This window comes from Brassica rapa, chromosome A06 (assembly GCF_000309985.2).
Source record: "Brassica rapa cultivar Chiifu-401-42 chromosome A06, CAAS_Brap_v3.01, whole genome shotgun sequence".
Lineage (NCBI taxonomy): Eukaryota > Viridiplantae > Streptophyta > Magnoliopsida > Brassicales > Brassicaceae > Brassica > Brassica rapa.
In genome coordinates, this window is record NC_024800.2 from 12,593,171 (window position 1) to 12,614,410 (window position 21,240).

The window sequence follows — 21,240 nt, forward strand, 5'->3', positions numbered from 1 at the left end:
TTTGCAATTAAGGGTGTAACTGGTAACAACTAAAAGGAATGTATGGAATGATAGGAATTATAATTTCTGGAATTTAAAGGAATGGAATCAGCATTCCACTTATTCCAAAACGTTTTTGATTTGGAATAATTTTTCAAATGATAGTTAATTTTTTTTTTGGAATGATATGAAATGTTATAGAATGAAATGAAATACACATTCCATTTTTTAATTGTAACTGGTGAAATTTTTTTGGAATACACATGAATTAAGCATTCAGGAAGTTTTTATTCCAAAAAAATACATTCCAGTTACAGCCTAAGTGGAATCATTTCTCATATACTTCTTTTTTTTCTGAACAACTACTTTTTTTTTTTATGAACAACACTTCTATTTCCAAACAAAACTTCCCATATAACTCTCCTCTAAAATGTATTTTATTTTTATTTATTTCTAATTCAAAACTCAAGTAAAAACCCAACAAAACTTACACGGATCTATTTATTATTAAGGACAAGATATGAGCCCGTTGCGTTGCAACGTTTTTTTTTTATGTTTTAATTTAATAAAAAACACAAAATAATAAATCATTTATTACAGTTTTATGATTTTTGTTTTTTTCATATGTTGTTTGAGATTTATTTTATAATTAAAACTCGTTTTCACACATAAGTTAAAGTTAATATTTGTATTTTATAATCATGGTGCATAGATGAATTGTTATAACCTTTGTACTTCGGATTAGAAAATACTATACCTAAACATTTAAATTGAACACAATCCGAAATAAGAAATTGAATGAAAATTAGAAAGAAATGAAATTCAAATACACCAATCGCAATGACAACATTATACATGTTCTTATGAACTAAATTAATGTTTTATTAAATAAGTTTTAAAGTTTTTATTTTGCTAGGATTTTGTTAAAAAAGAAAACATTCTATTTTATAAATTTCCTTTTTATTTAAAATGGAAAATATAAAAAATAATATTAAATACTCTTTTACAATTTTGTTTAAGATTTTAGAAAAGGAAAATTATTGTCATATAACCTATTACAATTATCTTCTCTTTAAAATTTCATAAAAAATAAAACTGCTATCAAATAATTATTTTTAGTTATTAATAAATAATTTTAAAATTACTATTTTGACAATTCGTATCAAAACTAATTTACACTTCTTTTGTTTATTAAATACTTTTTAGTATCATGTTCAGCATTAAATAATCTCTTAAAAATATTATCAAATAAATTTGTACAATTCTCTTTTGGTTAGGACTTAAAAATATGATACAAATTTTTTTTGTTTAGGATTTTTTTTTATAAAAAGGAAAACAACTATCAAATATTCTTTTACAGTTTTTTTAATTTTAAAGTTGCCATTTTCAAAATTCGTTTTTATAATCTTATTATATATATTTTTAATCATTATATATTTAATCACATGTCACAATATTAGAAAGAAAATTAGTATCAAATAATCGTTTGCAATTATCTTTTGATTAGGATTCTGAAAAAGAAAAATTACTATTAAATAATATTTTAATTACTTTTTAATAAAATTAGTTTTTGTTAATATCTTAGTATATGTATTTTTAATTATGAGATAGATTAACACATGTCACTATGTAATATAATAATATATTAAGAAAATTAAAACACTATCGCATATCAAATTTTATTCTATAACCAAAAAAAATTTACGTTTTTGAAGCACATATCAAAATTTAGTAATCTTATTATATAAAGTTTAGTTCTTCAAAGTTGCTAATTAACATGATCACGACACATGGCAATTACCACTTTCCAAATAATCTACATAATATTAGAAATAATTATTTATGGTAATTAATTGTTGAAACTATAAAAGAGTAATAATGCGATCAATGTTGTTATATATTTATAAATTACATAAAATAATAAACAAAAGTGTTTATTTGAATTGTTATAATGATTTTATATTCGTATAGAAAGAATTATATTTGTATATAAAGTATCATAATAACTATTAGTGTCTAATAATTCAATGCATTCTTTAAAAATCATTTATAAAATTAGAAATACATTTATTAAAATCAGACATTTTAAATTATTATAAGAGGTTCTAAGTCATTTATAGAAGCTTATACATTAATTTATAAAATGTATTTTGAAAATTTATCTTCCTATTACAATATTTTGATTTTTTTCATTTTTAAATGTAAAATCCTTCAACTATGTTTACTTAGTGTAGAAACCCCTAAACTAAAGATTTACTGGTAGTAATAGTAATTATGAACTGTTAGAGTTTAATTCATTAAATAAAATTAGTTTAGGGGGTTTTTCGTTAAATACTTAGTTTGGTGATTTTTACCCAAAACAAACTTAGTTGAGGGGTTTTAACGTTAAATTTTATTATTCTTTCCTTATTATTTATTATTTAAATCCTTATAGTGGGATTTGTTTTATCAAAAACCAGTTGCAATCAACTGACGAGATATCTTCTTTCCTAATATCATGCATTTAATATTTAAATATATATATATATAGCAAGATTTGAGTTACTAAAATTATGTATATATTATAACCAGAATATCTTAAAAAATTTATTAGAAGATATTCTATATCATAGCTGAATTAAAATTTGTTAGAAGATATTCTATCTCATAGTTTCTCTTGAAAACTAGGTCATTTAGAAACTTAAACTAATTTGCTATATAAATATCACGCCACCCCGCTAGTTTTACGCATCTATCTTTTAAGTTTTCATATGTTTTTGATCGTCCTAATTTAAATTCTACTTTGTGATCTTGCGCAGGTGTATGATAATCAATAGGTAACTCATAGACGGAAACACCATTACTGGTAATTTTATGGGAGATTCTTCTTTTCCGTTTATTTTTGTTCTCTTCCTCTCCATGTTGTATCTCTATCTATATTTTTGCATCAGTAGTGATTCAACTAACAAAAAGAGACGACTTTGTTTATCCAGGAACTGATCATCCATTTCGAAAAAGGTAATTTTTCTTTTTTTATAAAGTTAAATCACTTATCAAGAATATAATATAAGATGTGTATGCTAATCAAGTGTAATTTATTTATTGTGTGTGATCCTTTTTGGTATGTCTCAGAGCCAAAGGTAATCTCAAAGCTTTTTAAAAACTTTGAAACTCATTGACGTTGTCCTATCAATTATATAATTTGTTATCTTTTGGGGATTGTTTACATCTTTAAATATTTTTATTAGAATTACCTCTTTTCTTACTCAAGGCTTAGAGAAGGAAACAATAAATCATCTATGTTGTTACAATGAAACCAATGATAATAAATCTCAGGTAATTCAAATCTCTCTTTTATATTTCATGGCTGATTTTTTTTTATTGCGGTTATGCGTGAAATATTTTTTTTCTCAATTATATTTTTCTAATGTTTTAAAATTAGTGTTAGATGTGATCGTTTTGTAAATGTTCTAATGTATTCTTTGTTCATATGAACATAGTATAAATATCAATATGTAACATCGAATTTTTCATATTAACCATATACATGTAACATAAGTATTATATAGTTGTAAATATGTAATTATCAATTTAATATTAATGTTAATGCCCGCACATGCGTGCGGACAGTCCACCTAGTATTACTTAAACTGAAGTATATTTTGAAAATAACTATTCTTTTAAGTTAAAAATTACAGATTCTACCACTAAGATATTAATTATTACTAGATTTTAGGGTTAATTATCTTTCCATTATTGAAAATAAGCATGTAACATACCTTAATCATTTCTAACTAATTAATGATAAAACATATTATTTCAAATATAATGGGAAATAAATATAATAATTTTATACATAATTAATTATCTATTGCTAATAATTTAAAAGTTTAATTATACCTGTAAATGCTAAATTTATTAATATATAAATTTTTGATACAAAATAATATTAAAAATGTTATTTTACAATTAATTTTCCAATCTAGAATTCGATCTCAAAACTAATAAAATAAATATACAAGAAAATAGTATAAAATAATATTTTGGAACAATAAATTAAACTATCACATTCATAATATATAATTATTTTAGAAATATAATAATATGCAATTAATTATAATATAAATGTTAAAATATATTACACTAATCATGTCTTATAAAAAGTTAGAACAAGTATCCGCTCGGGTGTGCGGATCAATTTCTAGTGTATATTATTAAAACTAGAGTACATTTTGGTAATGTTTGAGAACATCTATAGAAGTTTAAATGAGAATTGTTTGGGAAAATATATAGCAGTATAAAAAAAGAAGTATAGTATCTTTTTTTGTAATTTCATTAATATAATTATATTAATTATTTTTCTATATTTCATCAGTTTAACAATTTTATTAATTATATTACCTTAACAATACATCACATCATTACTTATATTACCATAATAATAATAGTGTAGATTTTAATTGATTAGTTAATCAACATTAACTTTGTGTCAATTATAAAATCAAAAATGTAAAATAACTGGGTTTTGCATATAGTTAAATGTTCGATATAATTTATTTTACTAATTATTTTGTTTAATTTTAGTTTCAAACGGTAGAAATTTACGTAGCCAAAAACATAATTCAAAGACATGTTTCGTGAATAAAATAATAACTTAAATCAAAATAATAAAAATATATTATATTTATTGTCACTTTATTTTTTACTCCATATAATTATTTTACTAAATAAAAATTTTCTTTCTATTTCACTTAATTTATCCAAACACACAGAAAGTGTCATTTTATTAGTTTATAAAATCAGCTATGCATGAACATTGGCAATCCATATAGGCATTGGTTGTTCTTTTTGGGTATAGTTTCTTTTTGTTTTGAAATTAGGCCCCACTTGAATATTAATTATAAATTTATTTGTGGCTTTTGAGTTGGGTTCTTCTAGATCTAGTTGAGTTCGGTTCTGATGTGTAGGAACCTAAAAATATCTAAATAACAAATGTATCTGAAACAAATTTGAATATTTATACCAAAAATAACTATATTATTCGGTCCATGTCATTTGAATACATATTATTTTGACCCATCTAAAAATATATAACACTATATTATTTTGACCCATCTAAAATATATAACACTAATTATGAAAAACAAATATCAATATATAAAAATGTATGATCCAATACCCGCACGGGTCAATCTCTAGTTATAGATTAAAGATGCATATACAAGGTTAGAACCCATGACATGTGGGTCAAAATAAAATATTTTAGACAATTCATCACTACTATATAAAAGATACTATTTTAAGAGCTTCTAAAAGGGTGCCACATGGGCAGAAAGATAGGAGCGAGTATTGCGATTGGAATTAAAGAAGAAGTATGACTTAGAGCAAAAGCGCGATAGAGGAGATAAGGATTCAAATTATATTTCTGTTTCCTAACAAAAAAAAACATATTGAATTTTAGCGAATTAATTATTTGACCCATAGGAGGGGAAGTTAAGTTTGGTAAGTTGATAATCCAAGAATTTTGGTATAAAAGTGGTAATTGATTTGTGATTAAGTAATAGTTACGATTAGTGGCATAAGTAGTAATTATCAGGATAAAAGAGAGTTAAATCTAAAAAGTACTCCAGTTTTAATAATATATATGCCATTACTATTTTAAACCTAGTATCTCTATACCTCTTTCATTTTTCAAATTTGAATTTTTCTTAGCATTGATTGGTTTGGCTAAAATGTTAGTTAGAATCGGATGATGATCCAATCCCAACAAGCACAAATACTGAACAGATGAATGAGAGAATTTCTCATGCCAGCCTTCGTTCCCTACTGCTCGATCTAACCAGCAGCGGACCGTCGATCGTCCTCTTTTTCATACCCAAGAGAGCATATTTCTTGTAAATGGAAATTCTAGCATCCTGATACCACTCAAATTACCCTAAGGAGTGTTACTCTCATCAAAAGAGGTTCAGATGTAGTACTTAGGGATCGAATCCACAAGGAGCTAAGAAACAATTAAATCTAGTGTTTATTAATTCTAAGAGTTGTAAATGTTTAAATGAAATAGCAATAGTAACAAGCGAAGTAAATAGTAAATGTAACTTGGTTGGAAATGATATTAGATGCATTGCCACTATTCAGGTGTTGGAGATTATAATATCTATAGATGCCTAATTGTTGCATGCATGATATGTTAGAGCTCAATTGCTTAACTCAGTGATCAGCTGTCGCATGTTTCACTGGTTAACATGCTAGATCTCGTGTCTCAACGGTTAGTATGTTGACAACGAAAGAGTGTCGATCGATGGTCCTATTGGGACATCGACCGGTACACCTTTGCCTACGTCGACCGACAGTCAGTTGAGGACATCGATCTACGGGTTCTAGCCAGGCCTATGCGCGAGTATGATATGCCCTATTAAGATACTAAATTGGCGGTAAGCCCTCTCTAGCAGTCCTAATATGATAGATAGATGTCAGGATGGGATAACAAGGGTGCTTGAGTATGCAATCCTATGATCAAGTTCTAGTTAGCTAGGCTAAAACAAGCAATGAATACAAATCTATCATGAATATCACAACAAGACAGATCTATAGTTTGGGGCTAATCCCACAAACCTATCTGAACCCTCGATCTAATAATTGAACTACTCAGACATAGCAAAGCAATTCATAACAATGAAAAAATGGGAATTCATAGAATATATGAAAAAAATGGAAACAAGGAGTTCCAATCACAAGTGATCTTCTCTCCAAAACTCTCTTTTCTCTCTCAAAATAAAACTGTAACTAAAAAGCTCTCCTCTGTCGTCAAAACACTTAGGCAATATATAATCTACTAGGTTAAAAACTCGTCAGGGCATTTTCGTAATTTGACTTGGCCTTGGGTTTTAAGTCCGCTGGATCTAAAATGTCGCGTGTCTGATGTCTCGACATCGATCGATGGTACTTGGGTACATCGATCGATATTAATCTTCATCTGTCGAGGCATCTCCTGGTATCGATCGTCAGCACTGGATGCGCATCGATCAATTGTTCTTCCTCTCGTCGACCTCTACATGGTCAGCTCGGATGAAACGTCCTTTAAGCTCCAAAATGCTCCAAAGTCATAGCTTTACTCCGAAATGCACCTGAACCTGAAAACTTACCTAGAAGAGTAGAAAACATAGATATATATGTAGTAAAACACTTATATACCATGGATGAAAACGAGTCAAATCTAAGGTATATCACATCCCACAGTCACTTAACATCTGTTTAAACGACAAGAACGAGCTATCAAAGCGTCCCCTGCCACCTTCCTTTTCATTGTGCCCTGTTATCTCATTAAAATCACCGACCATCAACCATAGGCCATATCGCACATTGACAAAACGCGTAAGACATTCCCATATTTTTTCTCTTCGTTCCAAAACAAGGTCCCCATAGACAAATGTCAAAAAGACCTTTAGTCTACCGATGACTGCATTGACATCAATCATTCAATTATTTGAGAACAAAATATGCACGGAAGCTTCATCGGACGTACGCTTCCTGCTTCGAAACCGGAATCGGAATCGGAATCTTGTGGAAATTTACGGATTCTCGCTTCCAAAACACTTCTAAAATATTCTCTTTAAAAACACGTTGGAAGCTTATGATTCCGTTTTAGAATCACGCTTTTATTCTTAAAGAAAAACAATGTCTTATATCAATAAAAATATAAAAGTATAGTTTTTAATTTATATAAAATCCAAATTTTAATAGTATTGAATAGAGAGAATAGAAATATACAAATATTAAAACTAATCCTATAAATTATCTTTATGCATTGAGGTTTTTATTAAAGATAAATCATATATTCAAATATATTACGTCAATTAATTATAAAGTATTAAAAATAATTAATATAATAATTTATTTTAAATTTAATTTATGTGTATTTTCACAATTTTAATATAAATCATTTCAAAATTATTATAAATGAATAAATGCTTTATTTTAAATTTAAATCATATAAATTTTTTAGTTCTAGATTTTTTAAAAAGATTCTTTTATATATATGGATACGCTTCCAACACGTATATGCTTCCTATTTTTTTTTAAATCTCGCTTCTTCGCTTTCATACGCTTCTGCTTCCACGTACCAGCTTCTGTTTTTATGTAACATAAAAACAGAGCTAAACCTCTACTTTGGCCAAATGACTCAAACAGTGAACAAATGATCATATCCCTGATCAACCTGAATGTTCTGCAATATTTATAGTTTATGATAACTATATTGACCTTTTAATATTTATAGAATCATTCATTACTATATATATACTTTGAACATATATTGCATTTTATTTATAATTTTCATAATTGAAAAGTTCATAACAAATGAAGGAATTTTTTTTCCATATTAATCATTTTGAAAAATTCATTGTACATGTTACAAACAATAGAAAAAGCCATCTACGTTTTACTAAAAAAAGTCATCTAAAATTTTCATCTATCCTTTCAAAACGGGTTGTGTTGTAACGCATTAACTACATAATCTAAGCCATAAACCAAAGTCAAATTGATTTAGTCTAAACCAAAGTCAAATCTATACTATATTAAAAGCTTTTATTCTAGAGCTCTAAGATTGTCCACGTATGATGGGAAATTTAGACCAATCAGAACATTTTATTTTGACAAGTCACCATTAATTAAACAAAGTGGACTTCTCTATTGGCTCTTTTAAAATTCATATGGGCTCTTTTAAAATTATCTTTTGGCCTATCAGATTCCACGCCTTCAATCTTCGTGACTTCCCTCTTCCGCGACTCTTTTCAGACGCTTGCACTTCATCTTCTCCAAATTCTGTTTTATTCTCAATAAATAATGATGTTAGATATTTTATCATATGCGAAGAAACTCGAAGCAGAAGAATCAAAACCCAAGAACGAAGCAGAGACCATACAAGAGAATAACAACCCGAGGAAAGAAGTATTCGTGATCAAACACCGGAGGAGCCACGAGCGATCCAAGCCGACGAAGACAGGTCCGAAGGACTCAACAGCTTCCGAGGAGAAATCAACCGGTACTACTACAAACCAGACTCCAACCGATGTAGACGCGATACTGATCTAGTATTCATAATAGCCTTTCCTCGGGTATGTTAATCAATATAGAAAATATTTTGTTTCATAATTACATGAATTTTTTGCTTGTGTGTAAACTGTATATAAATTTCCATATCTTATTCGAGTAGGGGATAAGCTATTTACTATAATTTTCACATCTTTTATGTAATGGTTCAAACTTTCTAAATTTATATTATATAGATTATTTAGATTTTTCATCATGCACAAGGCACGGAGCGGCTTATTACCTATTTTTTTTATTATTTTGGCAGACCCGTCGGTAAAAAACTCATAAGTTTTGCCCACTAATGAAATTACACCGAACTAAACGCATATCTCAGTCTAGTTAACCTTTATTGCATAAAATATAAAAATATATATATATATATATTGAGATTATTTGGTTTGATAGAATATTCATTCATATAATTACTCACAAATATACAGTTCCACAGAAATGAGGAGAAAATTTGCAAATCAATATATTTTAATATTTATATTAATGAAAATATATCAAAAAAAAATTAAAGCTTAATTTAGCAGAAATTCCAGATTTGGGATCAACACATAATCCATGAACTTATTAAAAACTAACAAATTTGAAATTTTAATTCAACTATCAATATATTCAAAACATGTAAATATGAGATTTAGAATAATTAAATCTCCGTTGAACTATCAATGTATTCTACTCCAGCTGAGTTTAATTATTCAAAGATTTATTCTGGATCACTTTACCTTCTTATCAAAATCTTCTTCAGACATCTTGAAGGTTTTGATGTCATGATTTTGCTTGCATAAATGTAAATTTAAAACTAATATCATAGCCTATTAGTAACTAAAATTTTATTTGTTCAACTGATTTTAATCCCACATTTCATATGAAGAATCCTATCGAGATGAAGAATTCTATTAAAACAAAAAATGATTTTATGACATTCATGTGGAGTTAGTAACACAATCCAATCGGTGAAGTCGATGCAAACTCTCCACTTTTCATTTTTCTTCTTTTCTATTACGGGATTGGCAAGCCGATCGGGGTACTGTACTTCCCTGATAAATCCGATCTTTAGGAGTTTATCGACCTCGTCGTTGACTGCTTTAGCTCGCTTGGGACATCACTTCCTCTGTTTCTGTTTTACTAGTTTAAATGTCGGGTCACGTTTAGATTGTGTGAGGTACTCTTGATATCTATCCCTGGCATGTCTTATGCCGAACATGAGAACGTCTGGATATTTTGTTTCAAGAAGGACATGAGGCTGTCTCTTACTTCTCGAGGGATATCAATGCTTACAGATTTCTTGGGGTGCTATCGTATAGTGTGATGGACCTGGCTATATTATTTCCGGTATCTCGAATCGAGAGGTTGCGTGTTCCTGGTTTCTTTGATTCTAGAGGTCGGGTTTTTAAGGAACCATTCATATAACAAGCTCGCGAAGATTTCTGGCTCCCTCGAATGGTCTTTTCTCCATTAGGAGAGACGAACTTTACACATTGATGGTAGATCGAGGATACAGCTTTCATCTTTCATAGCCAGGGTCACCCGAGGATGGCGTCAAAGGGGATATAATGTTTTGTTATTGCAAAATCAACTTCATATTGGAGGTCACATGCTTTGACGGTTAGCGAAACAGCTCCTAATGGTTTTACTATAACTCCGTCGAGGCTGACAAGGGCGATATTCCGTGTGTCACCGGGGGATTGTGACCATTCATTGACGTCAAGGCTTTGTGTGAAAGGACATTACTGGAACTTCTAGTGTCGACCAGTCTCTTTGGAAAACGTGGTCTGCCTATCTCTAGCTCAATGATAAGAGCGTTGTTGTGCGGTTTGTCGAGTTTCAGCGTTTCGTGCTCGTAGAAGATGATTTCGTCGCTAATCAGGATTACTCCTTTGGACTGGCGCTGATGTGCCCCGGTTCGTGGATCAGTCCATTGGAGCCAACCAGCATGGAGATCAGGACGTTCTGAACAATTTGACTGAGGTTCGTTCATCCGACTGTACCGATCAGACTGACCGAGCCGTCCTGCGTGCGTCCCGATTGGAGCTTCGGTTGGAACCACGTCCAGACGACCGAACCGACTGAACCATAGCCCGTCTTCCCCGACCAACTCGACATTCTAAGACCCCCGGTCGAGCCAAACTTAGCTTGGGCCGTGAAGAAATGAAGACAGACATTAATTCTTATCCGACGGACCATCCGGACAGTCCCGCAATCGTCCTTATCTTTACCCCGTGCATCCATCTGGTTCGGACGAACCTGGACATTATCTGAAGGGCCATCTTTGACCAATCTGCATGGAAGACTGAGTCTTTGACTCATTAATTCAGATCTGGTCAAATTTGTATTTTCTATGCATTATTTTCCGTGTATTTTCTTATTAGTCTTTGACTACAAACACTATAATATGTAGTCTTATTCAATGAATAAAATCAGTCTAAGTTTTTGAGTTTATTTTTGTTTCTTCTCTGAGTGTGAGAGAGAGTTCTTTAGCTAGTTCATTGGTGTGAACCGGCTTGTTGATTTGGTTGTCAGCCAATTCATCTTTGTGTGTTGTTTGGTGGTTAGCCAATGCACTACATTCTTTCTTAGGTGATTAGTCCAACATCCAGCTAAAGTAATCCTTCAATTTAGGGCGTATCAGGCGCGATCCTTTGTCGGGTTTGTCTCGAGTTAAGTTTTCCTGCGAGATGACGGATCGTTTGAAATCAGTGACCTTAGGTCGTTTCTTAGGCGGTCGGTCCGTATCGATTTGTTTATCGCTTCCTCTTTTGAATGGTTGGTTCAGATCCATGATCGTGCTTATGAACCTTATATCGGGTTCTTAGCAAGGGTGTTTTTCATTTCTCTTCCCCACAGACGGTGCCAAAATGTGGATCATAAAACCTACATTAGGTATTTGGTAGTGATTGTTTGTAAAAGATTAGGGAAAAATAACTTGGACAACGATATCTTCAGAACGCAACGATGTTATCATATTTCGGTTGACAAAAATAGACTTTATTGAAAGGATTCAATTAATACAACGATAACAAAAAGATCGGGTTACAATAACTAAGAACTAGGAACATAGTATCGACAATGAGATAGAATGAGATATCGAGGTCGTGTGTAATATGCGTAAGCTCTAGGGTTTCGAACATCCATTCTTCCTCTTCTTCTCCTTCCTTTATAGTGATCCTCCGAGATAATCTCAACCTCCTCCGTTAATCTCGACTCCACTTCTCTTCGAATTCGTAGTAAATCATTCCTCTTCTAATGAATTCGGCCCATTGGGCTTTTCTTACAGATAAAATTATTGGATTCGATACGCATAGACTGCAGTTGAATTGTATTGCATTTTAATTTCATAGCGCTTGTATTTACCAAAATCGCAGGTATCATTCAGACCATGTATATTGTGATGATAGTAATTAGCCTTTTTGTTATATGAATAAAATACTATAGGTACAACAGAATTAAAAAAAAAAACACAAAATATGTGTGTTATTTTCTTTTTTTTTTGTAGGGGCCTAGGTTATATGTCTCTTTGCTTCTCTCTTTCGAAACATACAGAAGAAAGATCTGATGGAGAGCCAAATCGTCCCAAATAATTTCGTAATAATTGTCTAGTTACAATATTTAAATTTTATTAAATCCTAACTATCGATAGTTGCTTAAAATATAAGCCAAAATACGATTTAATTACACAACAAGGCATATCTAACCCCTAAATTACAGCCTTTGCCATTGCCATACACATCGTTTTTGTATCTTCTAATGATTCTATTTCTCGGCAAAATCTCACAACTAACTTCTTCCTTCTCCATTGCCACATCTCTCTCTTCTCTGTTCTCTCTTCCTCTCTCTCTCCATTGATTGGATCCGAAATGGAGCCATGGGTTGACGATCTGGCTGACGATTTACAAAGTGTGAGCTTTACCTCCGCCGGAACCACCATGAATCGGAGCACTAGCTCCGGCTCTCGCTCATCCTCCTCCGCCGCAGCTCTCACTCCGGCGACATCTTTCTCCTCCGCCAAACTTCCTCCCTCACTCAGATCGTCTCTCTCCCTCTCCGATCTCCGATTCCGTCTCCGTCTCGGGGCCGGAGACATCGGTTCGGTTTTCTTAGCTGAATTCAAATCCGCAACGGCCGTCGAATTACCGCTCTTAGCCGCTAAGGTTATGGATAAGAAAGAGCTCGCGAGCCGAAGCAAAGAAGGTAGAGCGAAGACGGAGAGAGAGATTCTCGAAACGCTTGACCATCCTTTCCTCCCGACGCTTTACGCCGCCATAGATTCTTCGAAATGGCTCTGCTTACTGACGGAGTTTTGTCCCGGCGGTGATCTCCACGTTCTCCGTCAGAAACAGCCTTACAAACGCTTCCACGAATCCGCCGTCAGGTAACCGCCGTTAACAATTTCCTTTTATCTCCTTGTATTCAGTTTCCAAAAACATTTTAAAAAATATTAGGAAGGTTGATGAAATCAGGGAAGTGGGACCACCAGCTGGTCATTTGTCTGGTAGTTAACACTTTAAACATAACTGAGTTTATGGCTTTGTGCTTCTCCTGCACCGTTTATCTAACACGATTATTGCCGGTTTTACGGGTAATTATCATTAACTCATAGGCCCGTTAAGTGAAACCGCATTAAGGTTTGCACATATGGTTTCCGTAATCTCGTCCGATGTGTTCCAAAACTTAGCATTGTTTCCAGATTTGTTCTATTGATTGATGTGCTTGATATTTTAAAATAAATATTCAAGTCTGTTTTCGCCACACAAAAAGGTGTAGAAAGTCTAATTCTAATATAATATAATATATTTTTGTCGGCTTGTTTAATTAAAAAGACTTTATTGTGGCCATTTATATTATGTATATATATTTATTGTATAAAGGCAGAAGTACGCACGATTAACAAACAAAGTGTGTGCTTCTGTAACATGTGTGGGCAGTATATCGTAGGGCGCAATATAAGTAGTAGCAATCGGTGCGGACCGCCTAAAAAGTCAAACCGAGTGGGGTTTGACTTTGAATTCTAACAAATCGTTTAAGGACACGTGTATATTTGTAGTGGGACCGTGCGATTTAATTGAATCACGTAGCATGTCATGGAAATGAATATTTTTCTAATTGCGCGCATGTGGCTTCAGTACAAGCACATACCAGCAAACACAGGTTATTTGTAACCATTACAACTTTACCATTTCCTTGAAACCGGTGGCTACTATGAATTTTTTAATTTTCTTTTCAAATAATCTTATTATTTTGGGGTTGCCCCACTCTAGTAAGAATATTCAAAATTACAAAAGAAAAAAATTAACCGAATTTTAGAGACGGGGAACAATATATTTTTCGTACATTTTTTTTTAATCATTTTAGGGGTTTTCTATGCATTTTAATTCCTTTCTTGTTAGTTAAAATTTTATGACACTCAGTATCTGGTAGTAGTACGAATTATAAAAGTGACGATCGTATGATCAAAAAAAAAGTGACGATCCAAACAGAACAGAGTGGATGATGGACACCACACAAAAAAAAAAACAAATAGTCGATGATGCAAATTATAGTACGCTTTTTGTTTATTATAATAGGCTTTTTGTTTTGGGTTGGTCGAAAAGTTTTATTGCCGGGGTTAGTTGGTGTTGATAGATTTACTTTTACCGCCTTTGGTTGATAGTAGATGAAGTGATTATTATTAGTTGAGTTAGCCACTTATTGCCATTTATGGACCAACTTTTACCACGTAATATACTAGAAAACCGGATCTACTTCTTCTTGGTAGATGATGTCATGATGATAGAACTGTTTTCTTTTCTTGAGTTAATGTCAGATCACAAGTAGTAGTTGACACATTAAAGAAAGGTCATGACTGGTTTAGGCATTTTCTTATAACTACTGTGACTTGATTGTGTTTTAGTTACTACTTACAACTAAATTCTAATGTATATGAGTATATAGAGTATTTGCTTTACCTTCTTCTTTTTTTTGTTTCTGGCCATGTAACTGAGTTCTACTAGGTTTCTTCTTTACTGTTAAATTAAAATGATTGAGAACCATAGGTATCCTGACTAAATCTACCTATCTTTTTTATCATGATTGTAGTGGCACCTTACGTTATTTGAGGTTGTCCCACCCAAAAAAAAATATCACGAAGTTTCTGGTTTATCTTTTGTAACTTGTTCTTAAGACCCCAAAACAGACTTTTATACACTGTTTTGTGTGGAGTATGTTTGTTGATTGTGGACCCGTGAAGACAAAAGAGGAATCTTGGGTAATGTATTTGCACCAGAAACTCTCTTAGACAAAATAGTTCGTTAAGCTAGCAAACCTTGTAGGTCCATTATTGTTCCTTATGCATAGTGTAAACCAAACCCAACATTATCTTCTTGTCCCCAAAATCCAACATATGTTTTGTCACAATAGCTAAATATGTAACAAAAGATTCCAAATTATTATTACAAAGCTCAATTATTCGTTTTGTTCTCACTACCCTGTTTTCTTCTTCCTGTCCCTTGTATCAATTTTGCGTTCACATCACTAATTAACCACATCTCTTGTAATTTCTAGATTCTATGTATCGGAAGTGATCGTAGCCATGGAATATCTTCACATGATGGGGATTGTTTACCGAGACTTGAAGCCTGAGAATGTGTTGGTTCGATCAGATGGTCACATCATGCTAACCGATTTCGATCTCTCCTTAAGATGTGATGAATCCACCTCCACACCACAGATTGTACTGAACCGAAACGCACTACCAAACGGCTCGTCTGACCAGAACGAGAACCAAACAATGGACCATCGTCAGACCACATCGTCTTCTTGCATGATCACAAACTGTATTGTCCCAGCTGTCTCCTGCTTCCACCCGAGAATCAGAAGACGTAAGAAGAAAGCTGATCACCGTAACAACGGTCCTGAGCTTGTGGCTGAGCCTCTGGACGTCCGCTCCATGTCCTTTGTTGGGACGCATGAGTACTTGGCTCCTGAAATTGTTTCAGGTATACTTCAAATTTACTTCACTATGATCTATTATTTTGTTAGTTTAGATCATATTAACTCATCCAAAATGTGAATGGCAGGAGAAGGGCATGGGAGCGCGGTGGATTGGTGGACATTGGGGATATTCATGTTCGAGCTGTTCTACGGTACGACGCCTTTCAAAGGGATCGACCACGAGTTAACCCTTGCAAACATCGTCGCTAGAGCCCTCGAATTTCCAAAAGAGCCAACCATTCCAAGCGCGGCCAAGGATCTGATCTCTCAGCTACTGGCTAAGGACCCGATCCGACGTTTGGGGTCGTCTCTGGGTGCATCTGCCGTGAAACGCCACCCGTTTTTCCAAGGAGTTAATTGGGCTTTGCTCATGTGTACTCGCCCTCCTTTTCTTCCTCCGCCTTTCCGCAAAGAACATTTGTCCGATGACATTTGTCCTGATACCCATGTCGACTACTATTAATAATATATTAATTAGCAACTACGAAACTGACAATTTTCTTTAGAGATTAATCTATAAATTTTTTTTTTTTGATAAAAGAAATTAATCTATAATTTTCACACATAAAACCGAAGTAAAGACCAAGGCACACGACGTAGTGGCCTATGGTTGTGTTTCTGTTATGTTATCTTACAATTTAAAGATGTTTACCGCAAGTTATTAAAAAAGAAAATAGCTAGATACCAAGACTAGAAAATTTAAAAGGTGTGATAAATGATTTGGGGTCAAATAAAGCAAAGTTATCTTACAACTGCATGTTTATTTTGTCAACAAGATGTGTACTGCATGTTATTAAAAAGAAAACATATACCAAGACTAGAAAATTTAAAAGGTAAAATTAATGATTTTTAGGGTAAAATAAAGCAAGATTATTCGTGATATTACGGAAACAATAAGTAGTATAGTAAATCAAGAAGAATAGATCAAATATAATGTTTAATTGATAAATAGAGAAGAGATACAACATATTATCCGGAAACCCTAGTTTTAGTCGTCTCCTTCTATAATCAATCAAAAGTGTTTAGTAGTCAATTTTTTTTCTAGGGTTTTAGGAGTCTATTTTATAGGTCACTGTAGAAATCTAGGTAAAATTGTATCATATCTTAAAATATCCTAAAAAAATTATTTTACCCGGAGGCATGAGAAAAACATGATCTGGTGTCCTGCTCTAAGCAGGAAGATCCACATCATGAATTAACTATCTCTAAGAGTTTGATCCTTATTTTCTGAATTCATGTATGAAGTCTTTTTTTTGTCGATTGTATTATTATGCCTTCTAGGTAAAAATTCTAAACAATGAGAACTAGCAAAACAAATATAGAAAAAGATATACTAGTATGGATCCAAAGTAAACTAACACAAATCTATCTTGTTTGTGGATGACCAAAGATTTTCCATATAAAAGCTCAATATTTGCTTTTGGAATAGTTGAATCTCAAGGGAGATAATCTTCATATTAATCCAAAACCACCACGTTTCAAACTGAATTGGGAACGATTGCCACTCCATTTTTAATACTCCAGTAGGAGTCACCGAGACGAGACAACTCTTTATATTTCTCTATTGAAAATAATAAGTCAAAGAGATTACCATTCCATAGAATTTCATGCTGAACTCCATCACCATCAAATGAAGAACCATCAACGATTGAAGCCGGTAAGACCCGTCGCCACCATCCGCAGTGGATCTGTCAATTACATTTTCTAAACGGTTCAATTGAACAAAAGTTTTTGTCTTACCAAATCTATTGGAAGAAACATACAAAAGAACAATAAAAAAACTTTACCAGATTTAAAACAAATCGACAATCAAACAAACCAAGTGATAGAAAGTAAAGCAAATCAAAGAAAAAGAAGCAAAGCGAATCAAACAAGCCGATGTCGGAGCTATAGAAGCCTTCGGCCATTGGCGTGAAACTAAAAAAATATCTCTCTCTTTTTCTCTTGATGGCTAGGGTTTTTAGTAAGAATATGTTCGTTTCGGCCGACCGCAATCATACCCTTAATTACAATAGGTTTATGAGTGATGTGAGGAGCACACTGTTGCTTTTTGGAGGTTTCTAGATTATTCTGGCATGCACTGAATGGAAATTTGGTAGAAGACGCTTCATTGAGAAGACATATAATGCCATAAGAGATTGGGACCTCTGAAGTCACTTAGCGCGGATCCATATATGATCACATGACCTTGATGGACTCGTTGTCCAAGATTCGCATTACAATGGTCTACATAATCCGTCTTGTGGCACATCGCCTTAGTGGCACGTGGCCTGTTAGTTGACAAGACAGTAAATTAGTCGATATGCTTCATAAGCAAGTGTTTTCCTGCTTATGAGGAAGAGATTTGTGGCATGAGCTAGTAGACAAAATTGTGGAGCACTACAGTGAGCATAGACTTTAGTCCGGTTGTCGATGATCACATATATCTGTGTAATTCATCAAGGAATAACATCTTTAAAGTATGTATTCATGTCGCATAGGAGGAAATGCTTAACTTGGAGGTATGAGGAAAGCGTTATAAAGGGAATACTAAATGGTGTATATGTGACACCCCCGATCTGGTCTAAGTATAAGTTGACTCGACCAGCCGTGCGACAATCAAACAAGAACATACACAGCCGATCACTCGTAACTGAAACCAAACCGAGAAGCCACAATGTGTACATAAACGACTAACCCGAAGTTCCCGAAATAAATCTAGGTACCTTAGGCCAACCGCCTAAGTACACATATCCTATTAGGTACAACCCGAGGCTTTACAACCTTAAGAGTAATACCCAATAGTTGGTTCGTCCGGACAAGGACTAATATCATTTGGAATCCGTACTTTAAAAACATTCTTTATACACTATATACTTATTCATTTAAAAGAATCTTACAAAATCTTATAGATTAACCTCGAGGTTTTCGATCAACAAACCTTATACATAAAGTATATCAAAACAACTGCAAGGATAATAAAACTACCGCTGGCTAATGCCGTTCCTTCCCGTCCTAGAGTAAAGGTCTCCCACCTACTGGTACCTGCATATCAAATGAGTCATGAGTAACTAGTTTACTCAGTGAGTCTAATCCCACATCCAAACACATATCAATAGTATCCCGAGCAAGCGACACCATTTGAATGAAGTGGAATTATATTCCATAATTAATATAATTATAAGGCCTCTCAATCCATCCATGTGAATCTATCTTAAACATCACTTCCACGATACCCGCCAATCACTCATACTCTTAATATATATATATGCTAAACCCGGAAAACCACCAAGGCTAACCGAGCCTAACGGGGAATAAATATAACCATCATCTCCATCAGATATTCCAAGATAGAACATCCAACGCTGCATGCAGTTACATGGCCTCCAGGGTGCGACCCCATCATCGTGTCTTCATGACCTTGATCCATATCGCAGGACCAATTCACGGCAATGCGGGACTTTCGGGAGAGTGAGTATACAATAAGACTTCACATGATTCACACTTATTAACAGAATACTTATAGATTAATACTTGAGAACAAGTACTAAGGCTCGGGATAACCTAAAGAAATTGTTCTCATTAATTTTTAAGTATTTAAACTAGATAAATACTTCATATATAAATATAGATCAAGGGATAATACTTAATCAATCAACCATAATTACTCTTTAATTAATCCATGATTAATCCTTAATTAATCAATGATTATCCCTTAATTAATTCATGATTTATTCTTAATTAATCAACCATATTCAATATGCAATCATGCATACTCATTCATAATTCATTCATCATCTATCTAGACTCACCTTTAAATCCATAAGATTGGCTAAGGAAGACTAGACTCGAGCTCAAGCTAATCACACTTCACTTCTGGATCACTCTCGGTTCAGAACCATCACAAGGATCCGGCTGATCCGAATACTCTCCTTGGCCATCTGAATTCAAAACATAACAATTGGAACATAAAGTTCACTAGTCTGGTTCAAGAAGAAACTCAACTCAGTTTATAACATTTCAGTTCAGTTCTCTCATATCAGTTCGGTTCAAGACAAATTGATACCATGTTCAGCTCGGTTCAAGCTTTAACAATTTAACTCGGTTCATATCAGCTTAGTTCATGCTCAGCTAACTCCGGTTCTAATCCGTTCCCAACAGCTTAACTCGGTTATACTCAGACGACATCAGTTCAAGACAATTTCAGACCATAGACAACTCGGCTCAGATCAGATCAGAACATACTCAGCTCAATTCAGTTCTAAACAAGATCAAATCAGTTCGGTTTAATTCCCATAATTCTTATCAGTTCGTCTACTGGTTCTATGAGACTGATTAAATCATAAACCAACTAAGACTGAAGAGAAAAAGACCTTAGACAACTGATCCTGACAGGTTAACCAACATACAGCAATTGGTTCTCATCAAAACATGGCTGAATCAAGAAACTGAAGCTTACCGGTTTTACTCAACTAATTAAACTTGACTGGTTGTCTCTCTTCAAGCTAACCACAAATTAACCTGATCAACAGCACAAGAATCCATGGTTGGATTTATTCAGAATTTATCTCCAGTGTAGGCAAACCAACAAAACTTCTCACAGAAACTGATCCACAACCATCTTACCGATCAAAATCAAAGGCTGAAGAACATGGGTGATTCTCGACTTCAGGACGCCAAATCTTCAGCTCTTAAACACACAAATACTCACTGATTAAAGTCACAGGATGGTGAGAAAGGTTCGTCCATGCTCAATTCTCTTCTCTGAAGTTTTTTCTGAATTTTGCAACTAGTTTTTCTCACAGATTTTTCTCTCTTCTTTCTCTCTTTCTCTCTGAATTTGTCTCTGGTTTTTCTTGCAGGTTATGAACGTCCAGAGGAGAGAATAAGGTGTTTTAAAGCATAAGGAGTTACTTCAGATGAGGATTTACTCTCACACAAGGCACAGCTGAGGCTAGACAGGTGGAGACATGCTTCAGCACACCAAGCAGCACAAGCAGCTGAACTTTTCCTTCCCATGAAGAAATCTAAAAGCAGCTGAAGCAAGTAGCTTGTGACCAGCATGTGACTTCTAATGAGCAAGAAGGTAAGCAAGTAGGTGCAGGTCATGTGACATAATTACTGAGGAAGCAAGTAGGCTAGAAGGTGCAAGGCATGTGACTGTTCAGAAATAATTTTCAGAGTTTTGTCGATATTTTTCGGACTATTTCGACTAAATATTTTTCATCATTCGAA

General features: G+C 33.3%; 1 protein-coding gene across 1 annotated transcript; it reads left to right on the forward strand.

Annotated features, from left to right (window-relative positions):
• Window positions 1-12,568: 12,568 nt before the first annotated feature.
• Window positions 12,569-16,559, forward strand: LOC103873659 (serine/threonine-protein kinase D6PK). Its single transcript, XM_009152063.3, has 3 exons — window positions 12,569-13,429; window positions 15,598-16,031; window positions 16,113-16,559. Exons 1-3 carry the CDS (start codon window positions 12,915-12,917, stop codon window positions 16,487-16,489), a joined length of 1,326 nt encoding a protein of 441 aa, XP_009150311.1. The 5' UTR covers window positions 12,569-12,914; the 3' UTR covers window positions 16,490-16,559.
• Window positions 16,560-21,240: the final 4,681 nt, after the last annotated feature.